The sequence below is a fragment of the Oncorhynchus kisutch genome, linkage group LG27 (assembly GCF_002021735.2).
Source record: "Oncorhynchus kisutch isolate 150728-3 linkage group LG27, Okis_V2, whole genome shotgun sequence".
Taxonomy (NCBI): Eukaryota; Metazoa; Chordata; class Actinopteri; order Salmoniformes; family Salmonidae; genus Oncorhynchus; species Oncorhynchus kisutch.
The window spans coordinates 15,388,838-15,407,229 of NC_034200.2; the positions used below are offsets into that span (position 1 = coordinate 15,388,838).

The 18,392-nt window shown below is 41.6% G+C and overlaps 1 protein-coding gene across 18 annotated transcripts in view; it reads right to left on the minus strand.

Moving 5' to 3' along the window:
• Positions 1–977: 977 nt before the first annotated feature.
• dtna (dystrobrevin, alpha) overlaps positions 978–18,392 on the minus strand; it is a 38,650-nt gene continuing 21,235 nt past the window's right edge. For 10 of the 18 annotated variants that reach the window (XM_031806893.1, XM_020462461.2, XM_031806899.1 and 7 more), the window contains 10 exons: positions 13,381–13,468; positions 12,970–13,070; positions 9,886–9,999; positions 8,409–8,505; positions 7,244–7,264; positions 6,381–6,540; positions 6,172–6,261; positions 6,000–6,084; positions 2,855–2,984; positions 978–2,583 (listed from right to left, as the gene is read on the minus strand). In XM_031806893.1, the coding sequence (XP_031662753.1) occupies positions 2,533–2,583; positions 2,855–2,984; positions 6,000–6,084; positions 6,172–6,261; positions 6,381–6,540; positions 7,244–7,264; positions 8,409–8,505; positions 9,886–9,999; positions 12,970–13,070; positions 13,381–13,468 (937 nt within the window). In that variant the 3' untranslated portion in view covers positions 978–2,532. Of the gene's footprint in view, positions 2,584–2,696; positions 2,736–2,854; positions 2,985–5,999; positions 6,085–6,171; positions 6,262–6,380; positions 6,541–7,243; positions 7,265–8,408; positions 8,506–9,885; positions 10,000–12,969; positions 13,071–13,380; positions 13,469–18,392 lie in introns of all 18 variants that reach the window. The other 8 variants (XM_020462460.2, XM_031806895.1, XM_031806898.1 and 5 more) reach the window with 3 other exon arrangements.

Consider the following 18,392-nt stretch of genomic DNA (forward strand, 5'->3'; position numbering starts at 1 on the left):
TGCTCTAGTCGGCTGGCCCTCACTACATATTCGTCGCCAGACCCACTGGCTCCAGGTCATCTACAAGCCCATGCTAGGTATAGCTCCGCCTTATCTCAGTTCACTGGTCACGATGGCAACACCCACCCGTAGCACGCACTCCAGCAGGTGTATCTCACTGATCATCCCTAAAGCCAACACCTAATTTGGCCGCCTTTCCTTCCAGTTCTCTGCTGCCTGTGACTGGAATGAAATCGCTGAAGTTGGAGACTTTTTCTCCCTCACCAGCTTTAAACATCTGCTATCTGAGCAGCTAACCGATCGCTGCAGCTGTACATAGTCCATCTGTAAATAGTCCACCCAATTGACCTACCTCATCCCCATACTGTTTTAATTTTTTACTTTTCTGCTCTTTTGCACACCAGTAGCTCTACCTGCACATGGCCATCTGATCATTTATCACTCCAGTGTTAATCTGCTAAATTGTAATTATTCGCCTACCTCCTCATGCCTTTTGCACACAATGTATATAGACTCTCTTTTTTCTACTGTGTTATTGACTTGTTTATTGTTTACTCCATGTGTAACTCTGTGTTGTTGTCTGTTCACACTGCTATGCTTTATCTTGGCCAGGTTGCAGTTCTCAACTAGCCTTCCTGGTTAAATAAAGGTGAAATAAAAATAAAAGCCAAGAGATACACCTACTGTATGTGGGCAGTTATACAAAAGTATGAGTGCAATGATCTCATCTAGCAATGGTTGTCTGCTTTTTTTGTTCTAGCTGGGATGGTATGTGATGAATTAGAGGCAGTGAGCTGTCAGCAGTGAACTAGTGTCAGATAATAAATGTGGAGCAGTTAACCACGCCTATGGGAATTCATAGTGCTAGCCCAGAATCCAAACTGATGTGCTCCATTTCACTATTGTTTCAGTTGATTCCAGGCTATGCAGTGCCAGGTGCCTTTCATAAGTGATGGAAAAAAGAAGCAAGAAAGAGCTCATAGAGACAACATTCTCATGTTGTGTCAATTCTTTATTATGCATCATCACCAACATGCAAAATCACTGATATGAACTAGCTCGAAAATCATACTACATATATTTCACACATTTATGATTTCAAATTGGCTTGCACCACTTCTTTAAAAGTGACTGGGTAACATTTTACACACACAGATCTCAGGTATCAAGAGTGTGACTGTGAGCGTCTTTGAGTGTATGTTTGAGAGAGATTTGTGTGTGAGTGAGCAGAAAAATGCAAATAATTTGGTCAGAACATTTAAATGACAAAGCAACTTCAAAATCTATGGTAAGACAGTAGATATTGATTCTGAAACATGGGAAACAAACAATGTTCTCCGTTCTTGCAAGTGTAAACCTTTGAAACTGAAGTGCTATGAACAATGTTTCCATTCTTTTCTTCTTTAAGGTATTTTACTTCCTACTCCAATTTCATGTCTGTCATCACATCTTTAAATCTCAAGCAGGTATTAATAAAATAAACTCAACTATAACTCTTCATCAACATATAGCTATTAGTTAACGAAATCCCTCAGTAGACAATATCACTTTCCAGCATCAGATTTAAAAAAAGTTCAGCTTGTTCTTCCTATACGGTCTCATTCGCTTAGTATCACCTACAGGCGCAATACACCAGGTGGAATTCAGTTAAATATGCAATGTGGCAAACACAAAATGCAGAAGACATAAATAACATTGTCCTTCTGCCACAAAGTTCTTACCTAATATAGCTAGTACTATTTAACTACTATATTTATGGGTGAATTAAACAATGTGATTTTGACAGTGATGAACATTTGCATTTTAACAGTGGCAGAAACAATGTTAGCTACATGTTGCATTGAAGGTTTGTCTGTACCCCATCCAAAGGTGCGCTAGGCTAATCAGCTAAGGCAGTGCACACAATATGAGATATGTCAAAAGAAATACATTCTCTGACAAGCCACTCTTTCAATTGGTTAAAAGCAAAGATAAAAGGTCAAACAACACATACAAAAGCCAAACAACACCAGTAGTTAAAAATCCTTGGACTGGTAGGCCAACCTGGTCATAGCGGTCAGACGTACTATAGCTAACCTCTAGGTTATAGACAGTTGTGCCTCCGTTTACACATACACCAGGTAAATATTTGGATTCAAAAGCAATCTCACTGAAACACAACGGCCTGGTTTGTCCACCATACACCTACAACATATACTTGCACAATTCTTCAACAGCTCTTACCTAAACATAATATGATTAAAAATCAACAAATACTTCCCAATAAAGTTACTTGATTTTATGGCACTGGTGGTATAATAGACAGCTCTGTTGTTATATGACCTCTCCATATCGGTTCACAGTATTCACTTAAATATGCTGTTGGTTTTAAAAATAGATCTTTACATAATATAACTATGTATTCTATTGTTGGATTTAGCAGTGTCATAACTTTGATCCTTCCTTCCTGTCACTTCTTCTTCAGCTTGACTTGGAGATCATGCATGCTCGCGGACCATCATCTCCTCATAAGCCTCTCAGTGCCTTCTCTTCTCATCCATCTTCCAGTGTTTTTCTACTTTTGTTGCTTCGCATATTGTTTACCTGTTCAGAGGATAGGGAGTTAAATACTCTGCCCATCTGAGTTGGCACATAGTGTAGTGAGAAATTGTGAGAAGATGTAGAAGACCACAGAGAAATTAATTAGGCTACTTAACCACAAAACTGGTTCAGCATGGTCATTGCTGCAATGTCACCTGTATAGCACCAGGAACATAGCCAAGACGAAGAGAGAAGATTTCAAAGAATAATATTAGGAATATGTTTTGTAATGCACTATTTCCCCTGATTTTAAATATATTTAACCATAGCTCACCATGCGGGTTTTCTCTTGCTCCTGTCTGTGTTTTAGTAGTTCCTCCATCTTCAGCTCATCCTCCAGCACCTGAACCAGGTCGTTCTCATAGCACTCCTCCTCAACTCCACCAGTGTTCCTGCCACCAACACTATGGAGGTAAATCCAACATTACCATACTGTCACGCCTTGGTCTTAGTATTTTGTGTTTTCTTTAATTATTTGGTCAGGCCAGGGTGTGACATGGGTTATTGTGGTGTGTTTTTGTCTTAGGGGTTTTGTGGGGTGTCTACGTAGTCTATGGCTGCCTGAGGCGGTTCTCAATCAGAGTCAGGTGATTATCGTTGTCTCTGATTGGGAACCATATTTAGGCAGCCATATTCTGTGAGTGTTTTCGTGGGTGATTGTTCCTGTCTCAGTGTGTTTGTATTCACCAGACAGGCTGTATTAGGTTTTCACATTTCTGTTTGTTGTTTTTGTATTTGTTCGTATTTTCGTTCATTAAACATGTATCGAACTAACCACGCTGCATTTTGGTCCGATCCTTGTTCTACCTCTTCGTCAGAGGAGGAGATGGAAGAAAGCTGTAACACCATACTAAAATCTACTGTATATGATTGTGCAGCCTTTATAGATTCCTAGATTCCTAGATCTGCTCCAGTGCTTGACGTGGACTGAAATAGGTGACAGTACTCATTTTGGGTGCCGGTACCATTTATATTCAGGTGCAGAAACCCCTCAATACTTTTGAGCTAATATTCTATATGAGGTGCAAGAACTCAGTTCTGGTGAGCTTCTGCCCAAGTCAAGTACTGATCTGCATACTGCATCAAATCAAACTTTATTTGTCACATGCTGTCACGTTCTGACCTTTATTTCCTTTGTTTTGTATTTATTTAGTATGGTCAGGGCGTGAGTTGGGTGGGCAGTCTATGTTTGTTTTTCTAGGTTTTGGGTATTTCTATGTTTCGGCCTAGTATGGTTCTCAATCAGAGGCAGGTGTCATTAGTTGTCTCTGATTGAGAATCATACTTAGGTAGCCTGGGTTTCACTGTGTGTTTGTGGGTGATTGTTCCTGTCTCTGTGTTTGCACCAGATAGGACTGTTTAGGTTTTTGCACATTTCTTGTTTTGTTAGTTATTTCATGTCTAGTTCCTTTATTAAAGAACATGAATAACCACCACGCTGCATTTTGGTCCGCTTCTCCTTCACCACAGGAAAACCCTTACACATGCGCCGAATACAACAAGTGTTGACCTTACTGTGAAATGCTTACTTACAAGCCCTTAACCAACAGTGTAGTTCAAGAAGAGTTAAGAAAATATTTACCAAATAAACTCGAGTAAAAAATGTAAAATAATAAAAAGTAACACAATAACATAACAATAAACGAGGCTATATACAGGGGGTACTGGTACGAGTCAGTGTGCGGGAGTACAGGTTAGTAGGCAGGGATGAAGTGACTATGTATAGATAATAAGCAGCGAGTAGCAGCAGTGTACAAAAGAAATGGAAGGGGGGGGAGTCAATGTAATAGTCCGGTGGACATTTGAGAAATTGTTAAGCAGTCTTATGGCTTCGGGGTAGAAACTGTTAAGGAGCCTTTTCGTCCTAGACTTGGCGCTCCGGTACTGCTTGCCGTGAGGTAGCAGAGAAAACAGTCTATGACTTGGGCGACAGAAGTCTCTGACAATTTTATGGGCTTTCCTCCGACACCGCCTAGTATATTGGTCCTGGATTGCAGAAAGCTTGGCCTCTGAAGCGCCTTACGGTCAGATGCCGAGCAGTTGCCATACCAGGCAGTGATGCAACTGGTCAGGATGCTCTCGATGGTGCAGCTGTTGAACGTTTTGAGGATCTGGGGACCCCTGCCAAATCTTTTCTCCCGAGGGGGAAAAGGTTTTGTCGTGCCCTCAGTCGTGCCCTCACGACTGTCTTGGTGTGTTTGGACCATGATAGTTTGTTGGTGATGTGGACACCAAGGAACTTGAAACTCTCGACCCACTCCACTACAGCCCCGTTGATGTTAATGAGGGCCTGTTCGGCCTGCCTTTTCCTGTAGTCCACAATCAGCTACTTTGTCTTGCTCACATTGAGCTGTAGTCAATGAACAGCATTCTCACATAAGTGTTCCTTTTGTACAGGTGGGAAAGGACAGTGTGGAGTGCGATTGAGATTGCGTCATCTGTGGATCTGTTGGTATGGTATGCGGATAGATTTAGCTCGTTTAGTAGGCTCGCGTCACTGGGCAGCTCGCGTTTGGGTTTCCCTTTGCAGTCTGTAATAGTTTTCAAGCCCTGCCACATCCAACGAGCGTGAGAGCCAGTGTAGTAGGATTCAATTTTAATCCTGTATTGATGCTTTGCTTGTTTAGGGCATAGCGGGATTTCTTATAAGCGTCTGGATTAGTGTCCCACTACTTGAAAGCGGCAGCTCTAGCCTTTATCTCGATGCGGATGTTGCCTGTAATCCATGGCTTCTGGTTGGGATATGTACGTACGGTCACTGTGGGGACAACATCGTCGATGACTTCTTTAATATTAGACATCGCACACCAGCTGTTATTGACAAAAAGACACACACCCCCACCCCTCGTCTTTCCAGACGTAGGTTCTCTCTTCTGCCGGTGCATGGAAAATCCCGGCAGCTCTATATTATACGTGCCATTGTTCAGCCACGACTCGGTGAAACATAAGACATTACAGTTCTTGTTAATGTCCCATTGGTAGGATAATCTCAATCGTAGGTCATCAATTTTATTTTCCAATGATAGCATGTTAGCAAGTAGAATGGATGACAGTAGGAGTTTACTCGCTTGCCTATGGATTCTCAGTAGGCAGCCCGATCTGCGTCCTCTTTTACTCTGTCTTTTCTTCACGCAAATGACCGGGATCTGGGCCTGTTCCCGGGAGAGCATTATATCCTTCTCGTCAGACTCGTTAAAGGAAAAAGCTTCTTCCAGTTCATGGTGAGTAATCGCTGTTCTGATGTCCAAAAGTTATTGCTGGTCATAATAGACGGTAGCAGCAACATTGTGTACAAAATAAGTAAAAAAATAAGTCACAAACAATACAAAAATCTAGCAAAATAGCACAATTGGTTATGAGCATGTAAAACGTCAGCCATCCTCTTCGGCGACATCTATACAATGGCATACTGTATTTACCGTGGTTTAGTGGTCATCTGTGCTAGAAGATCAGAAGTGGGAGAGGAGACCAGTTCCATGTTGCTCTCTGTCTCACTTCCAGCCTCTGACGGAGACAACACAGTGTTAAACTGTTGAAACGATGAGCAAAGTATATATAAGTCAGATAGAAACAGTGAGACTATAGTATCACCTGAATTGAGCTCTTTAACCAATGAAGACATGGTGTTGGTGATGGAGTCAGCAGCAACAAGAAGGTCATTTCTCAAGTTTCTCCTGGGGCCTGGAGATAGAACAGAGCCTCTGTGAAGACTGTGGCTCTCCAGAACCAGAGTAGGCCAATCCACTCTCATCTGTAAAGTTGTGTATGTGTGTGTGTTAATACATGCATGTGTGTATTACCCTGAGCAAAGGCCTCCTGCACGTCTCCTCCCACACCCATGAGTGAGTCCTGAGGGGTGTGAGTGGGTGTGGTGCCGGCAGACTCTGACTGGGTTGGCATGGGGATGGGCCGGCTGACTGCGTGGCTGGGGGATGAGCGGGGGGAGCCAGGCCCTTGAGTCTGAAACAGGAAGTAGGAGTTTTAGTGTGACTCTAGGTGTCCCTTCCTGTCACTGTTTCAGTAGTAGTAGTAGTAGTAGTAGTAGTAGTAGTAGTAGTAGTACACCAGTGCAGTAACAACCAGTGATTATCTTGATCAACATTGATCTATCTATTGTTGGTGGAGATATTTTTATACTGAATGATTCTGTTATGAATCTCTATAGGTCTGTATGGGGAAATGAAAGTGGGGATTGTAGCTTTGGTCAAGAAAAGCTCAAGGTCCTACTCATCTTCACTGCTTAAAACCTCCAATAATTATATGTTATCATTCCCATATGTCAATTACAATGTTATAAGACCCAGTAATGGAGCAAAAAATCCTCAAGTTCAGACCAGCTGTGCTGAAAAAGCTGTTAGGTTATGCATATAAAAAAACATTTTAAAAATACATCCATAAATGGTGAGCAACAAACATAGCACACATGCCATAATGAATTGTAAGTTCATTTAGTAGCACTTTTCATGAAATCAAAATGATCTAAACATTTAACATGCTGTTAGTTCAACTGACTGCTGCATTTTCATTTCCAATGAGAGCTGATCACATATTGTCAGCAAAACCACAAACAAACACAATATAATCACATTCATTTGTCCTCAAGTCTCTTCACATCTCTTTGAAAGAAGCATTAGTTATTTTGAGGTTTTACAGACAGACTTACAGCTTGCTTCCTTTCCTCCTCCTGTTAAGAAAAAATGTTATTCATTTACCGTCCCAAAAAACACACAATAGCATAATCATTCAATGAAGACAATTTCTTTCACATATAAAAACCTATTGGGATTTTCTGCCTAGGCCTAAAGCAAGTCTGATGCTAGCATTCTAATGCTAGGTAGAGCTAACTGGAATTGCATTGATCCTTTCAGTTGAGTAATTCGATTGATAGCCTTACCACTTAAGCCAGTAGAGTAAGCAGTTTATGTCAGAATTCTATCCATTATTGTTGTGACTGACTCCGGCTGAATATTATCCTATATACTGTTTAATTATGTGAAAGTGATGTTGGTTGTATATTGTCAGTGGTCATAATCCTATGATCAAAACAATGTCCTTGGGTAGACACACCAGAAGAAGGTCTGTTAAATCGTATATCTCGATATCTTGACATGGAAGAAATTGGGGAACACAAAGTCATTTTTGATAAAGACAGAGTTATGGGCTATGGTCAGAGGATGAGAAGGGAAGACCTGTCAAGACCAGAGCAACACCTCAGGATTTACTAACACCAGGGAAGTTCTGCAGTGAAAGTTGAAGTGCGCCCTCTAGTGGGCAAATAATGAAATGTGCGTTCTATTTTCTCTCCTCCCCAGTCCCTCCAGGATTTAGCGGGAGGGATATTTGTGGGAAAAAATGCGTGATTTTGCAGCGGCAATTCTGATATTTAGCATGGTAATATGCAATGATTTTGTCCAATTTGTCTTTGTCGCAAAAAATGCGCTGACGAGGGAACGTTTGTTGACGTTTGACTTGATTGAACCATATTGGCCCAGCGTCGTTAGGGTTTGGCCGGGTAGGCCGTCATTGTAAATAAGAATTTGTTCTTAATTAACTGACTTGCCAAGTTAAATAAAGGTAAAAAAAAAATAATAAAAAAAACGTGGTAAATGTGCGCTGATTGGTTGAATTTGCGAGCCCTCTTTTTGTACTGCGCTGCAGGGTCAGTTTTATGCAGAAATAGTGCGGTGTTTGGTACAATTTGCAAGCCCTCACAAATACTTTGGCAAAAATGTTGCGATCACAGAATCGCGAATTCTGGAGGGGACTGAGTAGACCTATATTATAGTAGAAATTAAACTGTATGGCATGCATAGTGCATTCTTACGCACCTTCAGCAGCAGCATCAGCTGCTCCAGCTGTACCATGAGTTCCCTGCGACTCTCCTGCAGAGCAGACATCCTCTGCTCCAGCTCATCTTTGCGTTGCCTGGTTGAGGAAAAACAACCATTATATATATATATATATATACACACACACACACACTGCATGACCAAAAGTATGTGGACCCCTGCTCATCGGACATGTCACTCCAAAATCATGGGCATTAATATCGAGTTGGTCCCCCGTTTGCTGCTATAACAGCCTCCACTCTTCTGGGAAGGATTTCCACTAGATGTTGGAACATTGCTGCGGGGACTTGCTTCCATTCAGCTACAAGAACATTAGTGAGGTCTGGCACGGATGTTGGGTGATTAGTCCTGGCTCGCAATCAGCATTCCAATTAATCTGAAAGCTGTTCGATGGGGTTGAGGTCAGGGCTCTCTGCAGGCCAGTCAAGTTCTTCCACACCGATCTCAACAAACCCTTTCTAAATGGACCTTGGGGCATTGTCATGCAGAAACAGGAAAGGACCTTCCCCAAACTGTTGCCACAAAGTTGGAAGCACAGAATCGTCTAGAATGTCATTGTATGCTTTAGCGTTAAGATTTCCCTTCACTGGAACTGAGGGGCCTAGCCCGAACCATGAAAAACAGCCCCAGACCAAAAAGTACTCTTCACTGAAGAGTTTTGTCTCAACAGGGGTGATGATCGGATTCACGTTTATCGTTGAAGGAATGAGCGTTACACCAAGGCCTGTACTCTGGAGCGGGGTCGATTTGGAGGTGGAGGGTCCGTCATGGTCTGGGGCGGTGTGTCACAGCATCATCGGACTGAGCTTGTTGTCATTGCAGGCAATCTCAACATTGTGCGTTACAGGGAAGACATCCTCCTCCCTCATGTGGTACCCTTCCTGCAGGCTCATCCTGACATGACCCTCCAGCATGACAATGCCACCAGCCATACTGCTCGCTCTGTGCGTGATTTCCTGCAAGACAGGAATGTCAGTGTTCTGCCATGGCCAGCGAAGAGCCCGGATCTCAATCCCATTGGATCGGAGTGTGAGGGCTAGGGCCATTCCCCCCAGAAATGTTAGGGAACTTGCAGGTAACTTTGTGGAAGAGTGGGGTAACATCTCACAGCAAGAACTGGCAAATCTGGTGCAGTCCATGAGGAGGAGATGCACTGCAGTACTTAATGCAGCTGGTGGCCACACCAGATACTGACTGTTACTTTTGATTTTGACACCCCCTTTGTTCAGGGACACATTATTCCACTTCTGTTAGTCACATGTCTGTGGAACTTGTTCACTTTATGTCTCAGTTGTTGAATCTTATTATGTTCATACAAATATGGACACATGTTAAGTTAGCTGAAAATAAACACATTTGACAGTGAGAGGACATTTCTTTTTTTGTTGAGTTTATATGCACACACATTTAAATGGTCAGGAATGATTTTTTTTTAAGAAACTTGATATGGGTCTACCTGAGAAGACGTAGCTCGGCCAGCAGAGTGGGGTTCTGTTGGGCGGTGCCCGTTGGCGGCTGGGAGGCCTGCTCGTGCTGCACTCGCAGGCGCTGGATCTCTTGCAAGATCTCTCTGTGACACACACGTACACACATGCCAGTTGAAGCTAGTATATCACATATGTAAACTTTCTGAAGTATAACTGAACAAAAATATAAACGCAACATGTAAAGTGTTGGTCCCATGTTTCCTGAGCTGAATTACAAGATCCAAGAAATGTTCCATACACAAAAAGCTTAATTAACTTAAATGTTGTGCACACATTTGTTTACATCCCTGTTAGTGAACAATTCTCGTTTGCCAATATAATGCATCCACCTGACAGGTGTGGCATATCAAGAAGCTGATTAAACAGCATGATCATTACACTGGTGCACCTTGTGGTGGGGACAATAAAAGGACACTCTAAAATGTGCAGTTTTGTCACACAACACAATGCCACAGATGTCTCAGGTTTTGAGGGAGTGTGCAATTGGCATGCTGACTGCAAGAATGTCCACCAGAATTGTTGCAAGATAATTTACCATAAGCTGTCGAAACTGAGGAGGAGTATTTCTGTCTTTAATAAAGCCCTTTTGTGAGCAAAAATTCTGATTGTCTGCCCCTAGCTCCCCAGTGGGTAGGCTTGGCTCCAAGCCCACCCATGGCTGCGCCCCTGCCCAGTCATGTGAAATCCATAGAATAGTGCCTAATTTATTTATTTAAATTGACTGATTTCCTTCAATGAACTGTAACTCAGTAAAATCGTTGAAATTGGTGAATGTTGCATTTGTATTTTTGTTCAGTATAGTTTTGTTTTGTGCATTTCAGATGGTGTGTTTTGACTTACAGGTGGGGTCTATGGACGGCAGGTAACCTAGTGGTTAGAGTGTTGGGCCAGTAACCAAAAGGTTGCTTGTTTGAATCCTCTAGCTGACAAGGTGAAAAATCTGTTGATGTGCCCTTGAGCACGGGACTTAACCCTAATTGCTCCAGGGTTGCTGTTGATAATGGCTGACCCTGGCCGTGAACCACTTTAGGGGGAGTTGGGATATGCAAAAAAACAGATTTCCAGTTCACACATGCAAATAATATACAAACTTGTACATGTGTGAAATAGGACATTTCCTAAGCACCAAATTATTATTATTATTATTAACAGCTAGCTTGACTACATTAAGTCTACCACAACCACATCAAGTAATTTGACTTCCTGTCAAATTGTTCTGGTACTACCATGAAAACTGGGCTACAGCCAAGGGCTGTCACTAGGGTTGGGAAGTATACCGTATATACCGTATTCCTCAGTATTTTGAAATGCTCATGGTATGATTTTCAATACCGTAGGAAAAAATGTGTTTTGTTTTTGAATACATTTTCAAATGTGTACTTTTTAAATAAATACCTGCAGTCAACTTGTGCATTAAATAGATGAAGCAAATCGCATTTCATTTCACCTGTTAGATCATGTTTTATCGTGAAGCTTACCGGTAGTTCACCAAAACAGCTGTTGAGCCAGTCACGTGTGGTTGTTAACAAAGAAGCAGAACAGAGTCATATTCCCCTGCAGCGCAAGTTAGTGAGGTGATCAAGTTAAACTTGTATGAAATTGACTGTTTTGTCAGCTATATATCTTATCACTATTAAGTTACCAAATAACTCATTAAGATGTACCAAATAAATTCTCTCCAGCTGCGTACTTGGTTTTCTAACTTGCTAGCCAAGGGGCTGATGTTACCTTGCAAGATCAAGCTTCTTAAATCTTGGTAATAGTAGAGACAATCCCCTCCTAGCTTGACATCCCTGCCGTCTTGTATTTGTTTTGTGTGTGCAGCAAACTGTGAGTAAGTAGCCTTTTGAGAATCTTGAATACATTTATGAGCTCGTTAGCATTTACCTAGCATCCACTATATGCGGCAGTGTAGCCTAGTGGTTAGAGCATTGGACTAGTAACCGAAAGGTTGCAAGTTCAAATCCCCAAGCTGACAAGGTACAAAATCTGTCGTTCTGCCCTTGAACAGGCAGTTAACCCACTGTTCCTAGGCTGTCATTGAAAATAAGAATTTGTTCTTAACTGACTTGCCTAGTAAAATAAAGGTAAAAAAATATATATATATATACTTAGTACTTGTTAGCATCTGGTTAGCTTTTTGGTAACGGAATTCTTGGGGGCTTTTTCCCCATGCGGCCGGCCTGTCACAGGAGACGCTAGAGCTCGATGGGACAAGGATATCCCGGCCGGCCAAACCCACCCCTAACCCGGACAACACTTGGCCAATTGTGCGTTGCCTCACGGGTCTCCCAATCATGGCCGCCTGCAACACAGCACGGTATCGAACCAGGATCTATGGTGATGCAGTGCCTTAGACCTCTGCGCCATTCGGGAGGCCTATTGGGGGCTTTTTTTAACATTGAAAAAAAAAAACAACACCCCATGTTGTATCACCGGTAATACCGTATAACCGGGATGGCACAGGCACGGTATGAACGTGTATAATCGTGTAACCAACAATTATGGACAATAACTTAAAAAACAACAACGTCACAATCGTAATAATATTTTTAAAAGAAGGGGAGTTCAACTTTATATTCAAGTAGATATAGTTCACCCAATAGCAGTTTAATTTGTACAAGTGGGTAAAGTTTGGTGCAGTTCTGCTCATTTTACGAGCAGAACGGCATGGTCGGGAGGATATGCTTCATTTCCAAAAGTTCCAAGCGGTCAAAACCATTCATAAAGCTGTGTTGTTGCATTTTTTTTTGTGTCGTAGCTCATTTTGAAAAATGCATTAGAAGTTCAAAACACTTTTCAACAAAAATTACAATTATGATAATAACTGTGGCTATTTGCATGACAATTGACTGTTACCCAAAATTCCATAATTGTCACAGCCCTACTACAGCCTATTAGAATAACTTGTGACCACAGCTTGTGTGAGAAGCACATTGGGTAGAACATTAAGTAAGCTATCACCATTCTTGTAATTTGGCACGATTGGCAGGTTTGTAAAAAAGAGGCGAACAGAGAGAGAAAAGCGAATTCAGAGGGAATCCATCCCTGACCTGTTTTTGCTCTCCAGCTCGGCAATAAGCTGCCTCTGCTGCTTGTTGGCGTCCAGAGTGAAAGAGATGTCGTTGGGGACCCTCTGCTGCTGGGCTTGTTGCTGTAACACAGAGACACATGACATGATCATGACATTACCATAACACACAGGAACACATGACATTATCTATTGTACTGAGGTTAATCCTACTGATGTCATTTCCTTATTCAATGCTACTCAGAAACCACCTCATACACTTAGGGGCACAAGTTTTTCCTGACTGGGTGGCCTGACTCAGGGCCACGCTCAACTTTTATCTTCAGAGACAGACAATTGGAACAAATGTGTATTTGTGCTGTGCACACAAAGATGTCAGGTTGCTATTCATGGTATTTTCTCCCTCTATGCCCTCAGATAGCATGTGTCTCACCACGGCGGCTCCGTCAGAGGCCAGTCTAGCAGCGTAGCGGGCGATGAGACTGTGCTCTTCATCCTGGTGGTTACTGCTCTCCAGCAAACTGTTTACAAGGCGGAGAGGAGACAGAGTCACACTTCCACCTATATATTTACCGCAGACAAATATAAAAAGTAGTTCTGTACTGTACTTACATTACTGTATATACATTGGGAAAGAATATTTCATGGGAATTTCCTCATGGAAATGATCATTGGAACAGTGTGTCTGTGTGATTGTTTAGTTAAGTATAATGCACAGTATTTACATGCAAACACTTAGTTTGTTTGTCAATTGGTGATGCTATTTAGGGACAAATCATAGCCATTTTGCCAAAGCCTTAAAGCAGCTAGATACCAACGCATGTACACACACACACACACACACACACACACACACACACACACACACACACACACACACACACACACACACACATACTATACACACTAAAGAACAACATTAAGCTTATACAAACGCTAAGGAAGGTAACATGCAGTTGAAACTGTAAGTATTTTTAATCTGCAGAAAGATCTCTAAGATGATACTACTACACAGAGTCAAGAGAGGCGGAGGCAGCAGGAGAGAGGAACAGCAAGGACTAAAGCAGATGATTCCAACAATCTTAGCACCCTTACAAAATAGTCCATTTGGATGGATGCTTCAGTAAACGGTCAGTAGCTTCCACTGGATCATTTTGTTAAGGTCTGAGTTTCCTTTCAGAGAAAAGGAACAATCCCAATACTGTTGAAAACTTTGAGATCTATTGTACAGCATTTATTGCAACTCATGAACACGCACTAGTCCAATAATCTAAATCCAATCAAACTATTTAATGTAACGGCCCAAGTTGTTCTAATAGAGGACAAACATAAACACACAGATGTTCTCTGAAAAGAACTGACTACTGCCACTTATCAAAGCAAAGGAAAAGCAGCAAATTCCAAGCTGTCATCATAAGCACATTAAAATGACAATTCTAGGGCAGTAAACTAGATCTTTACTACGTGAAGAGCAAAACAAATGCAACTTTCTACAGCCCTGTAACAACTTAATGAGCAAGATAATGTTGATTTAGCCTTCAAAAATGATTGCTAAGTAGCACAACAGCTGGCAAAAGCATTATGGTGAATGAAAAAAGTGTTAGATTTTCTAATGGCTTAGCTACATTACTGTATGTCAGCTGTTAAAAGACACGTCAATGGTTTGTGAATAGACACTTTTCATTTATTCTGCTTGATGTGAGTAGTGTATGCGGTATTAAGGCTTGTAGCTCCAATTAATAAAGGGAGAGCCGTGCCAGGGGTGGTGTAAATACAATGTGAATACAGTGCCTTCAGAAAGTATTCAAACCCCCTGATTTTTCCCCACATTTTGTCGTTACAGCCTGAATTTAAAATTGATTACATTTAGATTTTGTGTCTCTGGCCAACACACAATACCCCATAATGTCAAAGTGGAATTATGTGTTTATAATTTTTTACTGTAACGGGGTGAGTGACTGGTTGCCCGGGAAGTCAGGAGAGCAGAGATGGGTGATAACAGGAGAACTTTAATATACACCCTGGCCAAAAGGCACAGGCAAGGAGGCAGCACAAAGCACAACCACAGTAACATGAACCGGATTAAACAAAACAAACAAACCTAGCGCAAGATAGCCTGTAGTGTAACACCCAACACAAAGAACAATTCAACACACGGACATGGGGGAAACAGAGGGTAATATACATTTATTCTGATGAGGGAATGTGAACCAGGTGTGCGGGAAAACAAGACAAAACAAATGGAAAATGAAAGGTGGAGCAGCGATGGCTAGAAGACCGGTGACGTCGACCCCCGAACGCCGCCCGAACAAGGAGAGGGAACGACTTCGGCGGAAGTCGTGACATTTACAAATTAATTAAAAATGAAAAGCTGTTTTCAGTCAATATGTATTCAACCCCTTTATTATAGCATTCCTAAATAAGTTCAGGAGTAAAACTTTGCTTAACAAGTCACATAATAAGTTGCATAAACTTTGTGTGCAATAATAGTGTTTCAAATAACTATATATTTTTGGGGGTTTACTTTTACCCCTTTTCGTGATATCCAATTGGTATTTACAGTCTTGTCCCATCGATAGTGGCCGTAGTCAGCTTGCAGGCGCCCGGCACGCCACAAGACCGCAATGGGACAAGTAAATCCCAGCCAGCCAAACCCTCCCCTAACCCGGACGATGCTGTGCCAATTACGCACCGCCTCATGGGTCTCCCAGTCACAACTGGTGGCGACACAACCTGGGATCGAACCAGGGTCTGTAGTGACACCTCAAGCGCCTTTGACCGTTGCGCCACACGGAAGGCCCTTTACATGATTTTTGATTGAATACCTCATCTCTGTACCCCCTCAGTTGAGCAGTTAATTTCAAACACAGATTCAACCACAAAGATGAGGGAATTTTTCCAAAGGCACCTATCGGTATATGGGTAAAAAATGAAGGCATTGAATACATCCCTTTGCGAAAGGTGAAATTATTAATTACACTTTGAATAGTGTATCAATACGGTACAAAGTTACAGGGGTCATTTCTAACTCAGTTGCCGGAGAGGAAGGAAACCCCTTCAGTATTTCAGCATGAGACTAAAGGTGACTTTAAAACAGTTACAGAGTTTAATGGCTGTGCAACACTATTCCAAAACACGTGTTCTGTTTGCAATAAGGCACTAAAGTAAAACTGCAAAAAATGTGGCAAAGAAACAAACTTTCTGTCCTGAATACAAACTGTTAAGTTTGGAGAAAATCCAACACAACACATCACTTAGTACCACTCTTCATATTTTCAAGCATGGTCGTGGCTGCATCATGTAATGGATATGCTTGTCATCAGCAAGAACTAGGGAGATTTTTAAGATAAAAAGAAACAGAATAGAGGTAAGCATATGCAAAATTCTAGAGGAAATTCTGGTTCAGTCTGCTTTCCAATAGACACTGGGAGACAAATTCACCTTTCAGCAGGACAATAACCTAAAACACAAGGCCAAATATACACTGGAGTTGCTTACCAAGATGACATTGAATGTTTCTGAGTGGCCTAGTTATCCAGTTGAAGTCGGAAGTTTACATACACCTTAGCCAAATACATTTAAACACAGTTTTTCAATTCCTTACATTTAAGTAAACATTCCCTGTCTTAGGTCAGTTAGGATCACCACTTTATTTTAAGAATGTGAAATGTCAGAATAATAGTAGAGATAATGATTTATTTCAGCTTTTATTTCTTACATCACATTCCCAGTGGGTCAGAAGTTTACATATACTCAATTAGTATTGGGTAGCATTACCTTTAAATTGTTTAACTTGGGTCAAACATTTAAGGTAACCTTCCACAAGCTTCCCACAATAATTTGGGTGAATTTTGGCCCATTCCTCCTGGCAGAGCTGGTGTAACTGAGTCAGGTTTGTAGGCCTCCTTGCTCGCACACGCTTTTTCAGTTCTGTCCACAATTTTTCTTTAGGATTGAGGTCAGGGCTTTGTGATGGCCACTCCAATACCTTGACTTTGTTGTCCTTAAGCCATTTTGCCACAACTTTGGAAGTATGCTTGGGGTCATTGTCCATTTGGAAGACCCATTTACGACCACGCTTTAACTTCCTGACTGATGTCTTGAGATGTTACTTCAATCTATCCACATCATTTTCCTGCCTCATGAAGCCATCTATTTTGTGAAGTGCACCAGTCCCTCCTGCAGCAAAGCACCCCCCAACATGATGCTGCCACCCCCGTGCTTCACAGTAGGGATGGAGTTCTTCGGCTTGCTAGCCTCCCCCTTTTTCCTCCAAACATAACGATGGTTATTATGGCCAAACAGTTCTATTTTTGTTTCATCAGACCAGAGGACATTTCTCCAAAAAGTACAATCTTTGTCCCCATGTGCAGTTGCAAACCGTAGTCTGGCTTTTTATGGCGGTTTTGGAGCAGTGGCTTCTTCCTTGCTGAGCGGCATTTCAGGTTATGTCTATATGGGACTCGTTTCACTGTGGATATAGATACTTTTGTACCTGTTTCCTCCAGCTTCTTCACAAGGTCCTTTGCTGTTGTTCTGGGATTGATTTGCACTTTTCGCACCAAAGTACGTTCACCTCTAGGAGACAGAACGCATCTCCTTCCTGAGCGGTATGACAGCTGCGTGGTCCCATGGTGTTTATACTTGCGTACATTGTTTGTACAGATGAACTTGGTACCTTCAGGCGTTTGGAAATTGCTTCCAAGGATGAACCAATTTGAAGGTAGGTCTTGAAATACATCCACAGGTACACCTCCAACTGACTCAATTATGTAAATTAGCCAATCAGAAGCTTCTAAAGCCATGACATCGTTTTCTGGAATTTTCCAAGCTGTTTAAAGACACAGTCAACTTAGTGTGTGTAAACCTCTGACCCACTGGAATTGTGATACAGTGAATTATAAGTGAAATAATCTGTCTGTAAACAGTTGTTGGAAAAATTACTTGTGTCATGCACAAAGTAGATGTCCTAACTGACTTGCCAAAACTATAGATTGTTAACAAGACATTTGTGGAATGGTTGAAAAACGAGTTTTAATGACTCCAACCTAAGTGTATGTAAACTTCCGACTTCACCTGTAGTTTTGTCTTGAATTGGCTTGACATTTTATGGCAAAACTTGAAAATGGCTGTCTAGCAATGATCAAAAAACAACTTGACAGAGCTTGAAGAATTCTTAAAAGAATAATGTGCAAATATTGTACAATCCAGGTGTGCAAAGCTCTTACCCAGAAAGACTCACAGCTGTAATCGCTGCCAAAGGTGATTCTAACATGTATTGACTCAGAGGTGTGAATACTTATGTAAATTAGATATTTCTGTTGTTCATTTTCAATACATTTGCTAAAATTTTGTCATTATGGTATATTGTGTGTAGATGGGCGAGAGAGAAAAAATATTTGACCCATGTTGAACTCAGGCTACAACACAACAAAATGTGGAATA